At 42.6% G+C, this 23224-nt stretch overlaps 1 protein-coding gene across 1 annotated transcript in view; it reads left to right on the top strand.

The window, feature by feature from the left end:
- The window catches only part of NGR-A16 (neuropeptide receptor A16), a 71416-nt gene extending 56959 nt beyond the window's left edge, over nucleotides 1-14457 (top strand). The window contains 3 exon segments of the mRNA NM_001134242.1: nucleotides 8103-8202; nucleotides 12395-12507; nucleotides 13566-14457. Coding sequence (NP_001127714.1) covers nucleotides 8103-8202; nucleotides 12395-12507; nucleotides 13566-13744 — 392 coding nt within the window. The 3' untranslated portion in view covers nucleotides 13745-14457.
- The last annotated feature ends 8767 nt before the right edge of the window (nucleotides 14458-23224 follow it).

Here is a 23224-nt window from a genome sequence, read left to right as displayed (position 1 = left end):
GAGTTGTTAGATTTAACTTTATTGAATTGAAAATGACTTTTATTTAGTGTTTAAGAATATTAAATAGTTTAATTTTGGTCATCAAAGTTTTGTAACACATTATATATTATTATATTAAAAAGCTAATTACCTAAAGTTAGGTACCTACCTAACAACTAAATAGTGCCAGCCCTATCGAAAAATTCTATTGTCCCCATACGTAACCTGATTCATCCCAAAGCCAAAGAGAATCGGGTCAAGCTACTTTTTTCACTTTTTGTGCATACTTTGTAATGAACTATGTATAATAACGCATCGTATGTAAAAATTTAAGCCTACGGGACCATTTTAATCTAAATTTTATTGGTATTACCCTAAGAAAAACCATTGAACATTTTTGTTGAATTTGGAAAGAGTCCCGATTCCCTCCAATTTACTGTATGTTATTTATGATCTCTTGTAAGAGCTGCACTTTAAGCAGCACACAAAATGAATTACGATTAAACAGAAAATGACATTCTATATCAATTCTAATTTATTGTCGACCTTATTGTTAAATGACGATGCGTTGTTTTTACTTTGATAACGTCAAAAGATAAACAGTTAACGATAAATAATATTAATACTATTGCTCTGATAAAAAATACATATACGAGTATACTGAAAAGGGAAATTTGCGATGCGAGGATGTTTTGTGGGCATCTTGCCAATATATACCGTCAGTCGATCCTTCTGTCAAATTACAAGGCGGTCGTAACAGAAAATTGTAATTGAGACTTCAAACATTTCTTTTATTGCCCTTGTAGGCAGACGAGCATACGGCCCACCTGATGGTGAGTGGTTACTATCGCTCATGGACATCAGCAATGCCAGGGGCAGAGCCAAGCCGCTGCATACCGTTTAATACTCTCCACAAGCCTCGTTTGAAGAAGGACATGTCATAGCGCTCGGGAAACACCGTGGAGGGGAGCTCATTCCAAAGCCGGATGGTACGTGGTAAAAAAGATCTCTGGAAACGCACTGTGGATGAACGTAGTGGTTCCAGGTAGGATGTACTCTACTCCGACGGCGGGCGGTGCGATGGTAAAAACGAGACGATGGTCTCAAAACTGGTACCTACCAGTTGTTGATGTTATCAAGGCTGCTTGTAACCACTCTAATAGGTATTACTGCTTATATCAAATCATAAAACATTAGCCTTCCTGACTGTCAGTACCTGAGCCATTGTAACATAGTTCACTTGCGGACTAAATAAAAATAAAAATAATAATGGTCGAGTCTAAATAGGTATCAGTTGAATGGAATATTTAAATGTTTTCCACTGTTAATTATTTTTAATGATATAAATTTTTATTTGTTTTGTTAATTTTAAATATATTTCAATGATTCTATGTACATAAATGGACTTCTTGTTGAAATAGTTCATTTTCATTTCATTAGCTTCCTTATTGTAGTCGCTTACTTAGATAACCGACCCAAGTGACAAGACTACCCAAAACCGCCGTGACCTTAGACATATCTTATTGGACCATCCCTTTTTTTTTTTTTTTTTTTTCCCTACCTATGCTGATAGCCTTGAGAGGCTATTTCAGCTTCGCCCTAACGTTAGTAGGTGAGCTCGCGGGCCTCAACCGGAGAGTTGCTAACACTGACCCTAGCAAGAGCAGTGCTTCGCAGAATCTACCACCGGATCGGAACGCGACCCACTGAGAAGATCCGGCGAGAAACTCAGTGGGCTGTGTCTATGGGTTAGTTCGCTCGTCGAGCCCTTCGTCGCAAGCGACGGGTTCGACGAGGACGGTGACCGGTGCTTGTGGTGCCTAAAAGCACCGTTAATGGATCAGGAGGATCCGTAATGACGTGCTTTGGGCGACGTCGACGGTTTACCATTCGGTCTACTGGGTCGGGTATGTAATTTCCAGCGGCTACGATGAGAGGGTTCTCATGTCGTGCCGCCTTCTCAAAATGGCGCAGTGATGCCGACTGTAGATACTTACTAAGAGAGTCGAGCTCCAGGTCATCGTGGAGATCCACATTCCTAAGGAACCATGGCGCTCCGACGGCTATCCTGCAGAATCGTGATTGAATAACCTGAAGGGATTTCAAGTGGGTGCGGGCTGAGTGAGCGAACACTACGCTTGCATACGTCATGACGGGGCGTATACAAGTTTTGTAGAGAGTTACCTTATTGCGGAGGGACAGTTTGCTTCGACTACAAAGCATTGGATAGAGTCGTCCTAGAATAAACGCGGCGCGGTCGCGTACCGTTTTTATATGGAGACGGAATGTCATCCCTCTGTCGAGGGTGACGCCTAGATATTTGACCTTCGAGACCCACGGTATGGGCTGGCCAAAGAGAGTGATGGGACTAACGGCGGAGGTGTTTGCGCGCCTACTACGGAGTGGGATGCTCGAAGTGATATTCGGAGGGCGACCCCTTTTGAAGAGCACCGCTGCGCTTTTCGTGGGGTTGATGTCTATTCGCCACTTCCGGAACCACTGTCCCATGGTGGCTACTGCGATCTGGAGTCGCCGATGAAGCAGCGACATCTTCCTACACGAGTAGTAGATAGCCGTGTCGTCGGCGAAGAGCGCTAGATGGGTCTCCGGAGACCGGGGTATATCATTGATATACAAACTAAATAATAACGGGGAGAGCGCGGAGCCTTGCGGGACTCCGGCAGTCAGTTGACGGGGACGAGAACGAGTTCCCTCTACTCGATATCGAAACGAACGGTTCGACAAGAAGTCTCGTATGATGAGCACGAGTCTGTCTGGCACTCCCATGTTGTACAGTTTGTAGATCAAACCGTTGTGCCAGACTTTGTCGAACGCCTTCGCGATGTCGAAGAAGAGGGCGCCGGTCGGGATTTGTTTACGCCTATTTAGTCCTATCAGAATGTGCTCCGTGAGGCGGTGCACTTGTTGTACGCACGAGTGTTTTGAGCGGAATCCGAACTGTTCGTCTATGAGAATTTTGTTCGCGGTAACAAAATCCCAGAGGCGTTTCCTAAGGAGACGTTCGTAAATTTTTCCTATCGTCGAGAGGAGACTAATCGGACGGTAACTAGAAGTTTCGTTTCTCGGTTTGCCCGGCTTATGTATACCGATAACGTCCGCTTCTTTCCACACCGCGGGAAAGATGCAGTGCGTCATAGCGGCATTTAAAATTGTAGCCAACATTGCTATCAGTTGGACTGGCAAAAATTTTAGCGCGCGGTTGTGGATGCCGTCGGAGCCTGGTGCCTTCCTAGGTTGGAGGTTGTGGATCGCGTCTCTAACTTCGTCAGTGGTAATGGGGGGTAACGCGTCCGAGGGCGGCAGGGAAGCTCTGCGCTCGACCTCCCTGTCGACTAACTCGGTGTGTTCGGGGTCCGCGTGTTGAGTGCTGGTGGTGCACTGCTCTTGCAGTGCATCGGCCAGCAGCTCAGCCTTGTCATCGTCATCGAATGCCGGTGGTTGGCCTGAAGGGCGTAAGAGGGGAGGCATAGTAGCGGTAGTTTCGGATTTGAGAGTCCTAGCTAGTCGCCAGTATGCTTGGTGGGAGGGCGCGAGTTGTTCTAAATAACTATGCCAATTATCGTTACGCGCGTCGCTTAAGCGGGAGTGGACTTCGCGTTGTAGACGACGCATCTGAATCCGGTTTGAATGCGTGGGAAGACGATCGTAGGCCCGGATTGCCGCGTTCCTAACTCTTAAGAGATTCCTAAGATCGGGGGACAGTCTGATGCGGTGGAAGCTGTCCTCCACATCGACTTCTTTAGAAGATCTAATGATCGCGGAAGAGATGTGATCGGTAATGATGTTAATGGATTCGACGGTGTCCTCGGGGGATGGATTCGAATCCGGGCCGTAAGGGAGGATTGGCGGAGCGGCGTCGGCTAGGCACGTGCCCAGCTTATTCCAATCCACCATGGTCCTCGTAACAGTGACTGGGTTGTGAGGGCGACCGAGCTGCATAACGACAGGTCGGTGGTCTGAGTCGAGCTCTGACATTGCTTCGATGGAACGCAAGCGCAGAGTTACGTTCCTAAGCAATGCCAGGTCTATAGTGCTCGGACGGAGCGCGATGTTATACGGATAACATGTTGGAGTTGGGGGACCGACTATTTCAAAGGTGAGGTCGTCTATAAACGCGTCGAGACGCCTACCGTTAACGTTTGTACGATGGCAGTTCCACCTAGTGTGGTGGCAATTTAAATCGCCTGCCAGGATGACGGAGTCTCCCATGCCGAACAGTGACTCGATGTCACTGCTCAGGAGGGGCTTGTCCGGGGGGAGATAAACGGATGCGATGACGATCGGCTGGTGTCCCGTCAGCGAGATACGGCACACTGACGCCTCGATATGTAAGAGCGAGGGAGTATCGAGAGGGACAACGTGCAGGGCCCGTCTATAGTAAATGGCAGTCCCGCCTTTCGAGGCGGTGAGTCTGTCATTCCTAACCATGACGTAGTTCGCGACTTTCGGGTCGCGACGCGAGGGCTTCAGACAGGTCTCCTGCACTAACAAGATATCTATAAGATTGTCGCGGAGGAATTCGAAAATTTGATCGCGTTGCCGCGCGAGTCCGTTAGCATTGTAGAATGCTAACGTAAGGGAATACGGTTTTTCTCTACCTTTTTGCGCCATTGATTACCGGTAAAGATTTTATAACGTACGCGACACGGACTCGTAAACGTCCATGTGGTCGAAGGCGGCCGCGAGCCGCTGTTCGGGGGTTCCTGACCTACGGATAGCGTCAGCGAACGATCGCAGACGGTCGAAGTTCACCGCGGTGACGAAGTCGCGCACGAGCGCGAAGTCGTTGACGGCAGAGGGTTGCGGGGGACGGAACGCGGGCGCGGGGCGAGGTGCGAGCAGAGGCTGGGGCGCGGGGCGTGTCACGAGCGGGGGCGGGGGTGCGGTTTCCGTTCCCGCCTTAGTATACGGCAGCGGTTTTTTCCACGCCGAGACCGTGGGAACTGCAGCCGGCACGAAGGCGGGTTTCGGCACTGAAGGTGCCGAAGTCTTTGGGCCGACGGTTCGCGGAGCCGGGTGAGTTGGACGTTTTCGCGGAGCCCTAGGACATCCACGGTAGTTCGCGGGGTGCCCTTGCTTAAGGCATAGGACACAGCTTGGAGGTTCGGTCGCGGTTTCCCTAACTCGCGAGCAATCTAATGTGGCGTGGTCGCCGAGGCACTTTACGCAGCGGGGGCGCGCGTGGCAATTACGAGCCGAGTGGCCGTAAAGCTGGCATCTGTAGCACTGCCCGGGAGTGCCACGTTTATGGGGGGCTTCGATGGAGACCCCGGATAGGCCGCAAACTGTCGAGAGGCATGAGATTTTCTTTTTTGCCTCCGGGGTTGGCTCCAACGCGACGAGTATCATGTTGTAGGGCTGCTTGCCCCGCCCACTGTGCATCCGATGCACACTAACTATAGGGAGTGCCTGAGCGATCAGGTCCTCCTTAACGTAGTCTATGTCTAGTTCTTTCGGTACTCCGCGTATTACTACGCGGAGCTCGCGGTCCTCCTGAAGAGCATAGGTGTGGAAACCTATGTTCTCCTTTCGGAGGTATGCTGAGAGGGCCCTATGGTCGCCCGGCGTTGCGACCTTAATCTGAATCCCATGCGCGACGTTACGCGCATGGGTGTAGTTAATTTTATTTGCCTGAAGGGCCTGGGATACGCGATTCCACGCTGTCTTCTCTTGAAGTATCAGCGGGGGCGGGGCAGCTACTTTAGGAGCGGGCGCGGGCTTGGGACGCGGCGGCGGCGTTACGCGGCGAGCGGAGTCCGACTCCGGTGTCACGACTACCTGCGGGCGGGAGGCGGTCGCGGATTTTGTTTGCTTCGTCGTGGAGCTCCGGGACTCCACGGCGCGAGTACGCTTTTTACCGCGCGTTACGGTTTGGAACCCATCCGAAGTTCCAGGCTGAGGGCTTGACGCGGATTCGAAATCCATCTCCGATTCGGTATCGGAGCCTGAACTCGAAACGATCGAGGTCGCGACGGACGAAGCGCGCGATGACGTAAACGACGCGGACGCGGGGGTGGGGGTAGCGTTAGGCGCTTCGTGAGTCGCATCGTCGGAACGTGCGCTCGAACTTAACGCGGCGGCGGGGGGCGCGCGGCGTGCCTCCGAGGCACGGTTGAAATATGCGGCGACGGACGCGGGGGGGGAGGGATTGCCACGGGAGGCCCTATAAGCTAAGTACTCGGCCCTAATTGACGGGTACCTATCCCGGAGGAACCCGACAATGTCACTAGCACTTTCACTGACACTTTCTTCATGCTGCATTTTCGGTCTTCTTGCCCGGGGGGGGCGGCCCCGGGACTTTTGTTGAACTCGCCGAAAGGCGAGGCCCCGGATAGGATTTGTAACCCCCCTGTGCTGCAGGACAGCAAGGAGCAGGGGGGGGGAATGCCTATGCCGTGAAAACGGCAATCGGCGGGGAAAAGGAAAGGAACCCGCTCGGGCTGTATAGTGCTACAGCAGGCAGAATCGCGAGCGGGGGTCTAGTCTTGAAAAAGACTGTTGTTTTGGGAAAGGTTAGGAAATCGCTAGCCTGTGAGTGCCACAGGAAGCCTGATCGTAGCGATTGGTTTTGCCTTGAAAAAGGCAGTTGGTAAAGGGTGGGTTCGCGGTTACAACACTTTAGCGCACAAAAATGGACTCCGAGACGCAAATCGCAAGCGACCAACGGATCGGCACGTCCGCACTACTGAATTGTAAGCACGATGTATTCACGGTCACTACACTGTCGAGCACAACTGTGAGTTCAGAGACGCAGCTCGCAAGCGGGCCACGGATCGGAAAGCACGTCCGCGCACGACCGAGTCGTGAGCGAGAATGGACCATCCCGTACCAATCTCGGCGCTTTTAGGCACTTCAAGGACCGGTTACCGTTCTGGTCAAATTCGTCGAAAGATTTCGACGTCCAGCCTACCCCGTAGAGACAACCGACTAAGTTACTTGCCGGATCTTCTCAGTGGGTCGCAATTCGAATTTGGTGGTAGATTCAGCGAAGCACAGCCATAGATAAACAACAAGTTTCCTGTTACATTTTAATAATCGAAATTAATTTCTTGGAAACGATACTTAAAAGCAATGCGTAAGATGAGAAATTTACGAAGGATCTTAATTTTCAACGTCGAAGGATATTTGGCGCGTTTCGGGGTTTGAATAATTTTCCTATGAAATTTAATAGTATTCGGAATATTTAAAAGATTTTGGTTTCGTGTCAAACAAACGTGTGATGGGTTAAATATTATTTATCTGATGGGTTATTACTGGTAATAATACCTCTTGTGAGTCCGCAAAAATGACATGAACAAGAAAAATGGGTCTGAATACCAAATACTGGCCAGGTCATACCAGGCTTACATACCATCTCCGTAATTTCTTACATACTCTATACCGCATTTTTTTTTGCTTGAATCGGTATACGAGCTTACAGCCACCTGATGTTAATTGGTTACTGGAGCCCATTGACATCTACCATATAAATGCACCACCCACCTTGAGATATAAGTACTAAGGTCTCAAGTATAATTACATATTACTGTTTCACGTCAGAAATAGGCGGGGCGGTGGTACCTACCCGTGTGGACTCACAAGAGGTCCTACCATCAATAAAATTGCTGATGTCCACCTGCTACAGTGTCTACTTACTATCAGCTAGGCCATACTCTCGTCTGATACAAAAAATGATATTTACGTTGATTTATATAACAAAAATAAAATCATTTTACGCTGTGTAATACAATAAGCGATCTAGTGACATGATACTTATAGTGACGAGGGAACATGGCAGATAGAGAGTTAATGCTGTTTTCGCATCATATAAGTTTCGGCTTCGGGAATCATTACGTCATCGTCTGCCTAGGGACATCACTTGAGCCATGGTTAAAGAGGGATTGGAAGCGCGACGTGCTGGAAATAAGAGGCTTAAACTAAAGACCACAATTTTCTTGACATGGGTATAATAACGGTTTTTTTATTTGGGTAATAAAAAACTTCTCTCTCTCACTGTCTCCAAGTGGTGGTTGGTTATTGAGACCCATGTGGACTCTCATAGCTGCTTAACGCCAAGTGGACGGAGGGCGTTCGAACTCATTAATATTTTGTGTTTGTTTTAGCACAACTCCGTTCTAGAAGGAAGGCAGCTAAAATGTTGGTGTCAGTTGTGATAATGTTCGCCGTATGCTATTTCCCGGTTCACCTGCTATCTGTGATGCGGTAAGTTGTGACTATAACCTAATTAGAAATCATTTCACTTTTTTTTTTTTAAATATCCTTTAGATTTTTTTTTAGATCACAAAATACATATTGATGTGGTCAAATACTCAGATGCCTAACGCACATGTATTCTATACATTTGAACTATTAGTTCTCATTAATATATCATATGCGTGTTTTTGACTAATTTTATCCTACTTATGTATCTTCTATCTTCTATATATATAAAAATGAATTGCTGTTCGTTAGTCTCGCTAAAACTCGAGAACGGCTGGACCGATTTGGATAATTTTGGTCTTGAATTATTTGTGGAGGTCCAGAGAAGGTTTAAAAGGTTAGATAAATATGAAAATGTTCGGAATTAAATAAAAATAACAATTTTGTTTTTCTTTTGATGTGTCCCCCGTCAGACGGATTCCTTTTGTTTGTTTTAAGTTTATTTTATACAAAAGTTTAGGTCTTTTATTTATCGATTATAAATAATAAATATTCGATTTCAATTCTAATATGATGTCGTAAGCTCCGAAACATTAGTCCGTTCTGCAGTAGTTAAGATTTTAAGAGTTGTTCAACTGATGGATGATGCAACTGAGTATATTATCTCCTTTCAAGTTTCGTGGTTTCGTATGGGCTGTGTTTCTAATAGTGTACTGGTATCCCACGCAGCCCACCGTATCTGCTCAGGGGGTCGCGGTTTCGATCCGGTGGTAGTATATGCGAAGCACTTGCTCTTGCTAGGGCTGGTGTTAGCAACTTCTCTCAGGTTGAGCCTGCGAGGTCACCTAATCGTCCGTGCGCAGCTGGATCAGCCCCTTAAGCTTCCAGCGATCTCGTATCGATTGACCCCAAACTATAGGAGTTCTTTATCTACATTTAAGCAAGCAATATCATCGTGTAAAAAATCAAACTCGGAATAACTACACAGTCTGCGTAATTGGTATATACTTGAGGCGCCAACGGGTGGGTGGCCGCATTTACGTAGTAACGCCTATAGATGTTGTAGGCAGCGGCTTGGCTCTGCCCAAGGCATTCCTGAAGTCCATGGGCAACGGTAACCACTCACCATCAGGTGGGCCGCACGCTGGTCTGCTTACAAGGTCAATAAAAAAAAGGCTCTGGTAATCAATTAACACTATCTGGGCCGTATTTTATTACAAAAACTTGATACCCACCTTCGGGATTTGAATACGGGCACAACCGCATTGTCATGATACCAGTACACCGGCCGTCTTATAGCGATAATGTGTCATCTTCAATGTCACAAATTTCTGTCACAAATGTTGACGATTGACTTCCACGGTGAAAGAATAACATCGTGTAATAAAAATGAAACCCGCAAAATTATAATTTGCGTAATTACTGGTGGTAGGACCTCTTGTGAGTCCGCGCGGGTGGGTACCACCACCCTGCCTATTTCTGCCGTGAAGCAGTAATGCGTTTCGGTTTGAAGGTTGGGGCAGCCGTTGTAACTATACTTGAGACCTTAGAACTTATATCTAAAGGTGGGTGGCGCATTTACGTTGTGGATGTCTATGGGCTCCAGTAACCACTTAACACCAGGTGGGCTGTGAGCTCGTCCACCCATCTAAGCAATAAAAAAAATAAAAAAATCTTCTTCTTACCTTAAGCCCCTATGTGGAGTCGACACTGCATGTCCTCTTTTAAAATTGAAGCCTATCATACGTCATCTCTGCACTCACACTTTTCTCTCGGATATCCTCTTTCGAAGAGACCATTCAATCTGTTTACCTTATAGATTACCTAACCTAAAAGACGTAAAAGTCGTCCCTGCCTCACGTAACCGTATTGGTGGTATGGCGTATTACTTAAGACGACATGTTTTACCCACAAAGCAAGATTAAGCTAGATTAAGGCGAAATTCGAAAAGCCACGACATAGGTACTTAACTTATCGGCAGCGTCATTATTTGACGAGCAAATATTTAATGAACTATGTTAATTTATTCAAAATGACACTTGGTAGTTTGTGAGAATTCGCATGTATGACTTCGCATTAGTAAGCTTTGTAACGATGTAAATAGATTTTTTTATTGCTTAGATTGGTGGACGAGCTCACAGCCTACCTGGTGTTAACAGGTTACCGGAGCCCATAGACATGTCTACAATGTAAATGCCGCCGCCTAACTCGAGACATGAATTCTAAGGTTTTGACGTGACAACGTCTTATAATTCGATGGAGCCGGCTGCACGCACGAAAAATCATGACTCATGCGGCGTTACCTCCCTCTGAGGCGTTCCATTTAAGGCTTGAAGTGCAAGCGAGAGCGCGCAACGAGCGACAAAGAGGCACAATAGGCCTCCGCGTTCGGCAGCGTTCGACATCTGTCTCTCTCCTACTCGAGTGAGCGATGCATCCGCGTGGACAGCTGCTATACAATAATACATTTACATGTTTTCGTCAAGTATGAAGTTCAGTGAAAAGTGAATGTGGTGTCAATTATTTATAGCAACGATAATTGCGGTAATTGAAAAATGAAACCATTCCGTCAGTATTTTCTTATGACGTTGTCACGTTCAACTATCGTCAGTAAACCGACTTAACAGACAACCGATTTTTTTACAGTACAACGACTGCCCCACCATTCAAATGGAAGCGCATTACTGCTTCACGGCAGGAATAGGCAGGGTGGTAGTACTTACCCGTGCGGACTTTCAAGACGTCCTACCACCAATTAACAGAATTATTGTATTAATATATTAAGGAAACGCGTATTTAATACATGCTCCGGCGATATATCGATGCTCTAACCTAAAATACCGAATTTTATTGAGGAAATCCGTATTTAAACCCATGCTTCAACTAACTCTATCTGAAATTTCGCTCAGCCATTTTTGCGTCACTGAGTTACAAACATCCGAACAAAAAACATTTACATCTATACATATAATTTCATTTTCAAATTCAGATTAAAATCGCACTACTTTGCACAATAATATGGCTCTTACAATATAACTGTACAAGTTGCTACTTATTTTGTATTTAATTGCATATTTTTAGTATTTATTTGTTTTTAATCGTATGTAAGTGTATCTTATATTGTATTTATTTTTCACATGTGTATTTATGTATATATTTTTATGTAAGATTATTATGCTATAGCACCGTCCAGTCCACTTATTCCTCTCCCTGCAAGGTTGCCTGGAAGAGATCGCTTTCAGCGATAAGGCCGCCAATTTATGTCACCGACTATTATTTGTTTTATTTGCTCACTCTGTACATATGGTGTTAAATAAAGTGTTATTATTATTATTATTATATAAATAAAATTGGCTGGACCGATTTTGACGGGACTCTCACTGATAGGTAGCTGATGATATAAGAAGTAACTTAGGCTACTTTTTTTAGACCAGCTTCGCCCCGCGGCGTCACCCGCGGTACGACAATAACCGCGGTTAACATCGCGGGACTCAGCTATCACTAATAAAATTTGATGTTTCCGAAGCGAAGCGTGGGCGGGTCACTAGTTTGTAATAAAAAATAAATAATAGTAGTTAAATAAAGATTAATCGTTTTGTTTGTGGCATTGATAATTATTTGCGTATTTATATTAGTGGTCCCGCAGTACCTAGTCGAAATTCGACTTTAATTAATTAAAATTTTATGTTTAAATATTATTATGGTTCTATTGTCTAACACTTACTATACTTCTATAATATAATCACAGATTTCGCCAAAACTATTACTCGCATTATTCATCTATTCTCAATTTGACCACAGACTTTAAACATAAGTTTGACAATTGACAATAAATAAAGAGTATATTTATAAGTAATCTCGTGCGGGTAGGTGGTGGTGCCTATTTCTACCGTGAAGCAGTAATGCGTTTCGGTTTGAAGGGTGGGGCAGCCGTTGTAGCTATACTTGAGACCTTAGAAACTATATTTCAGGGTGGGTGGCGCATTTGCGTTGTAGATGTCTATGGGCTCCAGTGACCACTTAGCACCAGGTGGGTGGGTGGTGGGTGGTGGTATGAGATCGTCCAACAAACTAAGAAAAAAAAAATTTATTAATAAATAGATATGCTTAACGACAGTTCAATGTAACCACATCAATCATATGTCGTAACGTTAACTAGGCGCGGGAACCTCGTAGGAGGTTCGGCCCTCTACCCGAAAAAAAAAAAAAAGGTATTATGTTAGTAGTAATAATTTAATCATAAATATTCTTACAGCTACACAATCGATATGGGACAAACGGAATTCATAACCATTTGGGCGCTTGTCTCGCACGTCATGTGCTACGCGAATTCCGCCATAAATCCATTGATCTACAATCTCATGAGTGGTGAGTTTAGCTTGTAAGCCACCGTTCAATTCGGCCAGTGTAGATTCGAATTTACAACGGAATTTATAGGATGAAACCCCAAACCAATTTGAAACCTCACGACGGATTCATATGTAAGTTTTTTAAGCTATTAGCATAGCTTTTATCGCGGGCTTTGAGCGCGGCGACCGAATCAGGAAATTCCGTTACGAAAATAAAACCTAACACCCCCACTCCGCCTACCATGTAGCTCGCGTTCAACACATTCACACGTTGCGCTTGTGTGGTGTTTGTGATCGCGAGGCGTGAGGTCGCACTGCATGCGCATTATGAAGTCTGCCCATCTCTCTATCGCGCGGTCTAGCTTATGAGTGTGAAGGTGACAATAAATATTTTGCTTTTGTTAATGTTTATAAATATAGCTAGGTTTTATTTTATTATTGTTTTAATATTAAATTATTATTGTCTAATTATAATTGCATAAGTTGATAATAAATGCTATGCAATAGCTTCACCGCGGCAGTCCCCGAGTGCCACACGTGTTTTTTTATATTACCCTTGTTGGCAGATGAGCATACGGCTCTCCCGATGGTGAGTTACCGTCGCCCATGTACGTCAGCAATGCCAATGGGCAGAGCCAAGTCTTTGGAGATCCGCTGTTAGCTGAGCCAACTCCTTTTGCCTTTTTATTTTTCTTTTATTTATTTATCTAAATGTATTAATCTGGATCTATGTGAAAGGCAATAAATGATTTTATTATTATTAGTATTCTACTACATTTATTTAAAATATTAATATTCATACAATATTTAAAAAAAAAGGATATCAAAAACACTATTTTTTAAAGGCACTATATAAAAATTATTATTATTACATAGCTATGATCTTCTTTCTTGTCTCCACCTTATCCCACTAGGTGTGGTCAGCACATCGAATTCAATATAGCTATGATATTTCACGATAATACTGAGACTCAATTAAGGTTCCATTAATTTCTTACAGCTACACAACAGGTTCATATGTAAATATGGAACAAAAGAAAAAATAAACAATAACCTTTTTACTACATTCCTTTTCAGATAAATTTCGTCGCGAATTCCGCAGAGCGTTCTGCTGCTCTACCAGTTCGGGACGGCAGGATTTCACGTCCATGTCCCGTGTCACCACGAAGAAGGACTCGTCCATAATGGCATCCTTCAAGCCAGGACATACCAGCACGACATTCGTACATAACAATAAAAACGGACATATGACTTAAGGCTATCAAACATTAACCTAGCGACATTAAGGTTTTGGATTTATTTTATTTGGAACATTCGTCTTGTTATTGAAGTTTTGTTGAAATAAAAATATTACTTAAAAATCATCTATAAATAATAAGCAAACAGAAAAATTGAAAAATTGTAATGATCTGTTCTTACTTAGTAGCTATATCATTTATTTTATCCCCTAATCATTATCTATCTGGCAAATACTATAGCAGTTTCATGAATATATTTTTTATTGCTTAAATGGGTGGACAAACTCACAGCTCACCTGGTGTTAAGTGGTCACTGGAGCCCATAGACATCTACAACGTAAATGCACCACCCACCTTGATATAGAAGTTCTAAGGTCTCAGTATAGGTAAAATATGCTACTTAATTTTTATCATTATCTTAAAATATCATCTCTTCAGTTTTCGTGGGCCGAATTAACGACTAGATCTGACCTATTTGTTGATTAAAGCCACTTAACCTCGCCACTAATAGCTAGAATTACGTCAATCACGTTAATTATTGCCTTAAATGTGTAAGTGTATTCACGGCCCACCTGATTTTGCTTACCGAAAATAACGTCACACATCACAACGTCAAACAAAACAACAAAAATTGTAAACTTAAAATTAGTTTTAGAATTTACAATTAGTCAAAGTAGGGTCATCGATATACATATATAAGTTTTAAGGGTAAGTTTGATAAGTTCTAATGGAATAAAAAAAAAGGAATAAAAAAATATACAAAATGTGTGCAATTCACACGTGGTAGAAGTGAAACCTTCCAAAATTAAAATACAATTATCCTAAACGTCTTAAGTGTATGTAAAATTTTGTCATTAGTAAATAATTGTAAGGTAGCGCCCTCTGTGAATTGATATTTTAATTTCACGTATAATCCTAAATTAAAATTCACTACAAGAGCTTTCATACACACGTTAGTATTAAAAAATCTCACAGATGGCGCTGTATTAAATAGTATGTATATTTCTGTCTCATTCTTTGCTGGCTTCATCCTACACATTTTTGTATTTGTGTCTCTTACCTGTCGTTTTTTCCGTTGCATCCGGTTTGAAATCACAACGATTCTAAAGAAGTTTTCACTTCAAAAAAAGATGTTGCGAAACTTTTTATGTCGTAGAGCTTGTTATGTTCTTCGATAATATAGCTAACTCCCTTCCCCCCTTTTTTGAGGTTGGTAACGTAATCTTCAAGGTCCTCTTCAGCGATAGACCCTCATATTGGGCATTAGCAGTAGACGCACGCAGTGGCTTCATGAGGCGTAGTTGTTAGGCTTTTTTTCGGCTGGATCTCTCCTAAGTTTCTAGTTACTAGTAATAGATTCTTTATTAATGTTATGTAGAACGGGCTTCTGTAGACTAAGTTCCTTTTTCTTGGTGTTTAAAATGCATCTACAACTATAAGTGATTTCATGTTTATTGTACTTTAGAGCAAAAAAACTGAATAAAATTACGATTATTATTAAATTCGTTTCTGTGTTATTAAATCGATTGGGACGAGAACGTGTCAACTAATTGTAGGTTATACGGGGAGGATTTTGTTGTCAACCACGTATGGGTGATACAATGGTCGGAATGAGTGTCCGGTCCGTCTGTGACATCGCTCATACCCAATAAAAATGCACTAGTATTAAAAATAACCTAGTCACGTTATAACAGCTTTGTGAAGATTAACCGGGTTCAATTTGAGTAGTCCAAGTCTTGGATATCACGCCGGTAATATCATGGCTTAGGCTCTAATGTGAATTTGATTGTTATTTTAGGTATGTGTGGGTATTTATACAGGGCGGAATTATAATTAGCGATACTGGTTATGCAATCTTTGAGTCATGTATAATATAATTTAGTGCATATTGTTATTTACTATGAAAGCTCTTGAAATAAATAGATCTTTCAAATAATGTTTTTATTTTTACTGGAGGGTGGGAAAGATTGTTTCAAAGAACGCATTCTCGTGTGAAGAGCGGGAGAGCGATTCTAGAAGCTTCTTAGAGAGTCATGTTTTAAAATGTGTGAGGTCAAATAAAAAAAACACAATTCCGGATCCTACTTTACGTGTCACTCGCTCGGTAGGTATGAGATTTTAAATTTATCGATTTTCTTATTTTTGACGAAAGCGCCATCTGTGTAAGAAGGACAAAAGCTCAGTTGGTATGAAACTATTTTGATTGAAATTGAATAGTAGTTCCGCGATAAACTTGTAGATGGCTCTGATAAAAATTACAATTACATTCAAATATGGAAACCTAATAAATAATTAAACTTGCCGATTTCGATTAACGATAAACAGTTAATTTTATGAGCACAGATAAAGTAAAATGACAGTAAAATACAGGATATATTCCACATGCCATTAATCGACGATATTAAAATTTTCATTTTATAATATTACTAGGGACCCGCCCTCGCTTCGCTTCGGAAACATTAAAACACACATGAAACCAAAAAAAATAAATAAAAAAAGTAGCCTATGTTCATCAGGGACAATGTCGGCATCTAATGGAAAAAGAATTGTTTAAAATCGGTCCAGTAGTTTCGGAGCCTATTCGAAACAAACAAACAAACAAATCTTTCCTCTTTATAATATTAGTATAGATATAGACAATGATACGGCACACATATTATGGTTTCTGAAAAAAAGTCTTTGAAGTGGTCGTGGCCTAAGGGATAAGACTTCCGGTGCATTTGTGTTGAGCGATGCACCCGGTGTTCGAATTTCAGGCGGGTACCAATTTTTCTAATGAAATACGCAGGTACCTACTCAACAAATGTTCACGATTGATTTCCACGGTGAAGGAATAACATCGTGTAATAAAAATCAAACCCGCAAAAATTATAATTTGCATAATTACTGGTGGTAGGACCTCTTGTGAGTCCGCGCGGGTGGGTACCACCACCCTACCTATTTCTGCCGTGAAGCAGTAATGCGTTTCGGTTTGAAGGGTGGGGCAGCCGTTGTAACTTACTTGAGACCTTAGAACTTATATCTCAAGATGGGTGGCGCATTTACGTTGTGGATGTCTATGGGCTCCAGAAACCACTTAACACCAGGTGGGCTGTGAGCTCGTCCACCCATCCAAGCAATAAAAAAAAAGAAAGATTTTATTTAATATAGCAGACACTAATAACAGCCGATACGGTAAATGATTGTGCTTCAGTAAAGTCAAAATTCAAAAAATTCAAAAAAAATTCAAAATTATTTAAAGTTGCGTCTTATTTATTTTAATGAATCTCAAAGTAAGGTTTGATAGCGCTTTCTCGAAGAGCCTCAAACCCAAGACGAACTACCGAAACAAATTCAATCTGTAGTCTTTCTGATGCAAATTTTATAACGTACTATAGCTGTTAACCGCAGCTTCACCCGCGAGGTCAATGGAAAATGTATTTATTCTAAATAGTCGCGTATTTCTTTTCGTATATACAATAAAACAGTTTCATGTGGGAATGCGATTTTTTCTGGAATTAACGGTAGCCTATGTCACTCTGCTGACTTCAAACTGTCACTATAAATTAAGCTAGAGGTCCCGCAGTAGTCGAAATTCGACTATAATTAATTGAAATTGTAAGTTTGTACACTATTATGATTGTATTTTATACTTCTATAATCACAAATTTCGCTAAGACTACACTATAAAAAATATTAACAAAGACAAAACATTTTCTATTCTCAATTTGACAACAGACGTCAAGAACAAAAGTTTGACAATAAATAGTATGCATGCGTGTATGCGTCAAATACATGGTATGTAGTGTCTGTAATGTTTTCTTTATTGATTTAATGTATCTTTTATGCATTATTTAAAAAAAAAAAAATTAGCATTGTGCACTTCTTCTCTATATTCTCTATAAGTGTGGAAAATTTCATACTCCTCCGTCCGCGCAATTTTCGTAAAAAGGGATACAAAGTTTTTGCTTCACGTATTAATATATAGATAAATAACAATTCTTTGATTCGTTTGGACGTGAATTAGGGGATAAACAAGGGGAGGGGAAATACAAACATATTTTCCTATTTTGTAATATTATTATAATAAAAGCATAGATTATACAAGTTCAATGGAGATTCCTTTCAAAAAACAACACATACTACTGGTGGTAGGACCTCTTGTGAGTCTTACCCGCTCAGACTCCGGTACCACCGCCCTGCCTATTTCTGCCGTGAAGCAGTAATGCGTTTCGGTCTGATGGGCAGGGTTCCCGTTGTAACTATACTGAGATCTTAGAACTTATCTCTAGGTGGGTGCCGCATTTACGATGTAGATGTCTATGGGCTCCATTAACCACTTAACACCAGGTGGGCTGTGAGCTACAATCTTTTTTTTTTTGTTATTGCCCTTGTAGGCAGACGAGCATACGGCCCACCTGATGGTGAGTGGTTACCGTCGTCCATGGACTTCAGTAATGCCAGGGGCACAGCCAAGCCGCTGCCTACCACTTAATACTCTTCACAAGCCTCTTTTGAAGAAGGACATATCGTAGCGCTCGGGAAACACCGTGGAGGGGAGCTCATTCCATAGCCGGATGGTAAGTGGCAAAAAAAACCTCTGAAAACGCACTGTCGATGAACGCAGCGGTTCCAGATAATATGGATGAGCTCTGCTCCGATGATGAGAGGTGCGATGATAAAAGGGATAAGGATAAAAATCGCTGGTAGCCTCAAGAGGCTATTCCAGATTCGGTTGAGTAGGTAAGCTCACAAGGCTCAGCCTGGGATGATTTGCTAACACTAGCCTTAACAAGAGCCGTGCTTCGTTGAATCTACCACCGGATCGGAATCGCGACCCGCTGAGAAGATCCGGCGAAAAATTAAGCGGGCTATGTCTGTAAGCGTGGTAATCCGATGATCGATACAGATATGTCTGCGAAGTGGATTTATTTAATACTATTTCTCTCTGTTCCCTCAAACTCGAACTTTTGAGAGCTCGGATTGACCCAGATCTCTTTAGTTTAGCTGTCAAATTTTGTAATTTCAATAATTGTGGGCTTCCCTAGTAATTTAAGTAACTATACTTGCGACCTTAGAACTTATATCTCAAGGTGGGTGGCGCATTTACGTCGTAAATGTCTATGGGCTCCAGTAACCACTTAACACCAGGTGGGCTGTGAGCTCGTCCACTCATATATTAATAAAATAAAAAAATTGTATGTTAAACAAAATTTTCATTTTTCAATAATTAAACACTGTGAAACAGGGTCCGAATGTAATAACTAAACATGTTTTTAACTAATAAAACTATTTTAGGCTTTAAATAGTTGATCGGGTTCAAATGTGAACGAAATCCGATTATTTTAAAATCAATTATTAATGCCAATTTTTTTTTATTGCTTAAATGGGTGAACGAGCTCATAGCCCACTTTGTATTAAGTGGTTATCGGAGCCCTTAGACACGTACAAAGTAAATGCCGTCACCCACCTTAAGATATGCCCTCCCTTCAAACCGAAACACATTACTGCTTCATATGCATATCATATGCAGAAATATGCAGGGTGATGGTACCTACCCGTGCGGACTCACAAGACGTCCTTCCACCAATAAATTTTCAATATTCTGTTAAATTACGATTCGAAGTATCTTCAAATAAAATCTTTGGTATTCAAACACTTCAGTGGAATGTTTCACGATGAGTGAATTGGAATGTTTTCGAAAATTTACAATCTATTGTCTATTTTTAGATTTTTAGGATGACACTTCTGACATTTTCTTTGCATCAATCAATGGCATCAAAATTCATAGGAATATATTTCCATTTTTTGTTGCTTATATGAAAGGACGAGCTCACGACCCACTTGGTGTTGAATCACCGGAGCCCATAGACATCTATAATATAAATGTGCCACCCGCCTTGAGATATAAGTTCTAAGGTCTCAATATGGTTACAAGGGCGGCCTCACCTCATTCTTCAAGCCGAAACGCATTACTACTTCACGACAAACCGTGCGGACTCACAAGAAGCCCTACCACCAGTAAATGCGAATGTGAATTACGTCATACATAATATTATGTGGTATTTTTGTCAGACCTATTCCCTCTAGGGCAGCTGCTTCGCGAATGAATTGCCACCAGGTCGGAATCCAAAGCCAAAGACCCACCGAGAGCCTCAGAGGGTACGTACAAGTTTTCACCTCGAACTCTTTGACAAGTAAGGATAACTGTGGCTCCTATGACAGCTCCTATTAAGAGCTGCAGGCATCTAATATCTGAGTTAGTGGATCGGATGGATCTGTAAGGACGTGAAGGTAAAACTATAGCGGCCCTAAGTATTAACTCCTTTTAGGACGTTCCTACATATGTTGAAAGAGAAAATTTGAGAGAAAAATTTGCTAAAACTAGCCCTAACAAGAGAAGTGCGTCGCAGAATCTACCACCGGATCGGAATCGCGATCCACTGAGAAGATCCGGCGAGAAACTCAGTGAGCTGTATCTCATCATCATCATTCTCCTGCCCTTCTCCCAATCACCTCAGGTCGGCGCAACATGTTTTCTCCTTTCATACTCCTCTATCATATACCATTTTGCTCACTTCCCTTTTACACATATCGTCTTTCACGCAATCCATCCATTTTTCTTAGGTCTACCTCTTTCTATGAGTGTGCTGTGTCTATGGGTGTGTAAATACCGTCAGCTACTAGATCGTTATTAGGTCTATGATCGTTATCGAATACGACATATGACAGTCGCACGTCAATCGCTTCGTTCGATGATCAACCTAATATCCACTTAAAATAATCAAATGAGCCAATAAGCATCTGTCTTCATGTTTCTTATTTCACACACGGAATGCTTCGGTAATTCGAAGTCGCTTACGTCACAAGTGGAGTGAGTTATTTTATTTGTACTGTATAGATAGGTTGGTGAACGTGATATGGTTTCCTTCAACCATTAGGATACAACGTGATGTATGTCGATTTCTGTGGCTTTTAGGAATGTCAGCTGAAAGCGATAAGAAAATGTGTTGCATGTCTATGAATTAATCTACTTAGTCTGGCCATAAATACTGTTACATTTAAAAATAAACAAAATATTACATTTGAATTTGGAATCTGTCATTTTTATATGATTGCTCATTGAGCTTTCTCATTTTGGCGCCAATACATTGTACAATATTTTGCGTTATTAAAATGGAGTGGGGTGATAAAGAGAACCGAATCGCTGTGATAAGTACATATATATATAAAAGTAAATTGCTGTTTGTTAGTCTTGCTAAAACTCGAGTTCGACTGGACCGATTTGGCTAATTTTGGTCTTGAATTATTTGCGGAAGTCCAGAGATGGTTTAAAAGGTAGACAAATATGAAAATGCTCGGAATTAAATAAAAATAACAATTTTGTTTTTCTTTTGATGTGTCCCCCGTCGGACGGATTCCTTTTGTTTCATTTAAGTTTATTTTATGCAAAAGTTTAGGTCTTTTGTTTATCGATTGAGGCACTACGAAGTCTGCGGGGTCAGCTAGTTAAAAGTAGTAGTTTGTAGTAGTAGTTTTAAAACAATCTTACATAGGTCTGTAGAACGCCGTTAACGCTAGCCTTTTTTTTTTTTTTTTTTTTTTTTTTTTTTTTTTTTTTTTTTTTTTTTTTTAACGCTGGGGAATCCATTTACGGATACCCGGTCGAGGGGGGTAACGAACCGGGTTATGTCGGACTCCGGCGCCTCCTGAGAGGAAGAAGGGGAGAAGAGAAGGGCCGAGGTCCTTCACCTCCCCCAATTTCTCACAGGAGACTACGCCTTGAAAAAGGCGCGCGAAGCACTTGCCCCGCAGAACGACTACCGACTAAACCCCATCGAGCTCCACCACACCGACTACACGAAACTTACGGTACCGCGATGCGCGCCGAAAGTCTCGCCTTAGGCGGTACCCGTACCAATGTTAAGACGGGATTTCATCCCCGGGAAAATCCCGTAGAACCTCGTCTCGGGCGACACACCGTGAGCGGCGCACAGGAGCCACCTTGCACCGCTTCACCACCGGACCAACAGTCGAGTGCCGGGAGCCCCCGCACCCGGCACTCGATAGTCCCTACGAGGGCTGAGCGGCGGCCTCTCGCACGCGCCGTCCACCCCGCCTTCTGCGCTGAGGAGCCGAAGAGGGATCCCATTCCCTTTCGCGCTCCTCAGCCGTTAACGCTAGCCTAAGATTTTCTATATAAGTCTCAATTCTATAGTACAACGGCTGCCCCATCCTTCAAACCGAAACGCATTACTGCTTCATGGCAGAAATAGGCAGGGTAGTGGTACTTACCTATGGGGGTCACAAGATGACCTACCACCAGTTGATTTTTATTACACTATGTTATTTCTACACCGTGGAAGCCATTCATGTGCGCGTTTCATTAGAAAATTCGGTACCTTCCTGTGGGATTCGAACACGGATACAGCCGCATTGGTATGAGTTCACTGGACGTCTTATTCTTAGGGCCACGACGACTGCAACGATTAGATATGACATCATGAAATCCGCTTAGCTAGGGCTCGGCATCTGCAGACAAAGATTGACCCTTGGTAGGGCACCAAGGGTCTTTCCGTCTCTCAAGCCCTAATCTAAAAGGGGCACTATGTTCTGTAAAAGCTGTAAAAGATATTTTTCTGAGCTTAATGGCAATCTAGATGAGGCAGCGGTGCTTCTGATCTCCGGAGAAAATACCTAAGTCACTTCTCGAGGCCGTAGTAGAGTCAGGGCCCTGAAACTGCGATACTTTACGATACTTTTTTTTACTGGTGGTAGGACCTCTTGTGAGTCCGCGCGGGTGGGTACCACCACCCTGCCTATTTCTGCCGTGAACCAGTAATGCGTTTCGGTTTAAAGGGTGGGGCAGCCGTTGTAACTATACTTGAGACCTTAGAACTTATATCTCAAGGTGGGTGGTGCATTTACGTTGTGTATGTCTATGGGCTCCAGTAACCACTTGACACCAGGTGAGCTGTGAGATCGTCCACCCAAATAAGCAATAAAAAAAATAAAATAATTGTATGGAAACTAGCGACATCTTGTGGCGGATGCCTCTAAACTTATATGTTGTTTAAGACATTTAATTATTGTATAACTAAACCTTATTATTTATTCGTAGAACTAAACACAGAAAATAAAAATCATACAAGTCTTTATTAACTATTGCATAGCTTTTATCGCAGGCTTTGAGCGCGGAGACCGAATCAAGAAATTCCGTACCGAAAATAAAACCTAACACCCCCACTAGGCCTACTATGTAGCTCGCGTTCAACACATTCACACGTTGCGCTTGTGTAGTGTTTGTGAATAAGCGCGCGGCGTGACGTCGCACTGCATGCGCATCATGAAAGGTTTGCTCATCTCTCTCTCGCGCGATCTAGCTTATGAGTGTGAAGGGGACAGTTAATGTTTTGCTTTTGTTAATGTCTATAAATATAGCGTGGTCTTATTTTACTATTGTTTTAATATTAAACTATTATTGTCTACTTATAATTGTTTAAGCTGATAAAAAATGCT

The sequence above is a fragment of the Bombyx mori genome, chromosome 20, assembly GCF_030269925.1.
Source record: "Bombyx mori chromosome 20, ASM3026992v2".
Taxonomy (NCBI): Eukaryota; Metazoa; Arthropoda; class Insecta; order Lepidoptera; family Bombycidae; genus Bombyx; species Bombyx mori.
The sequence above is the reverse complement of the archived record's forward strand: the minus strand, read 5'-3'. Positions and strand labels throughout refer to the sequence as shown.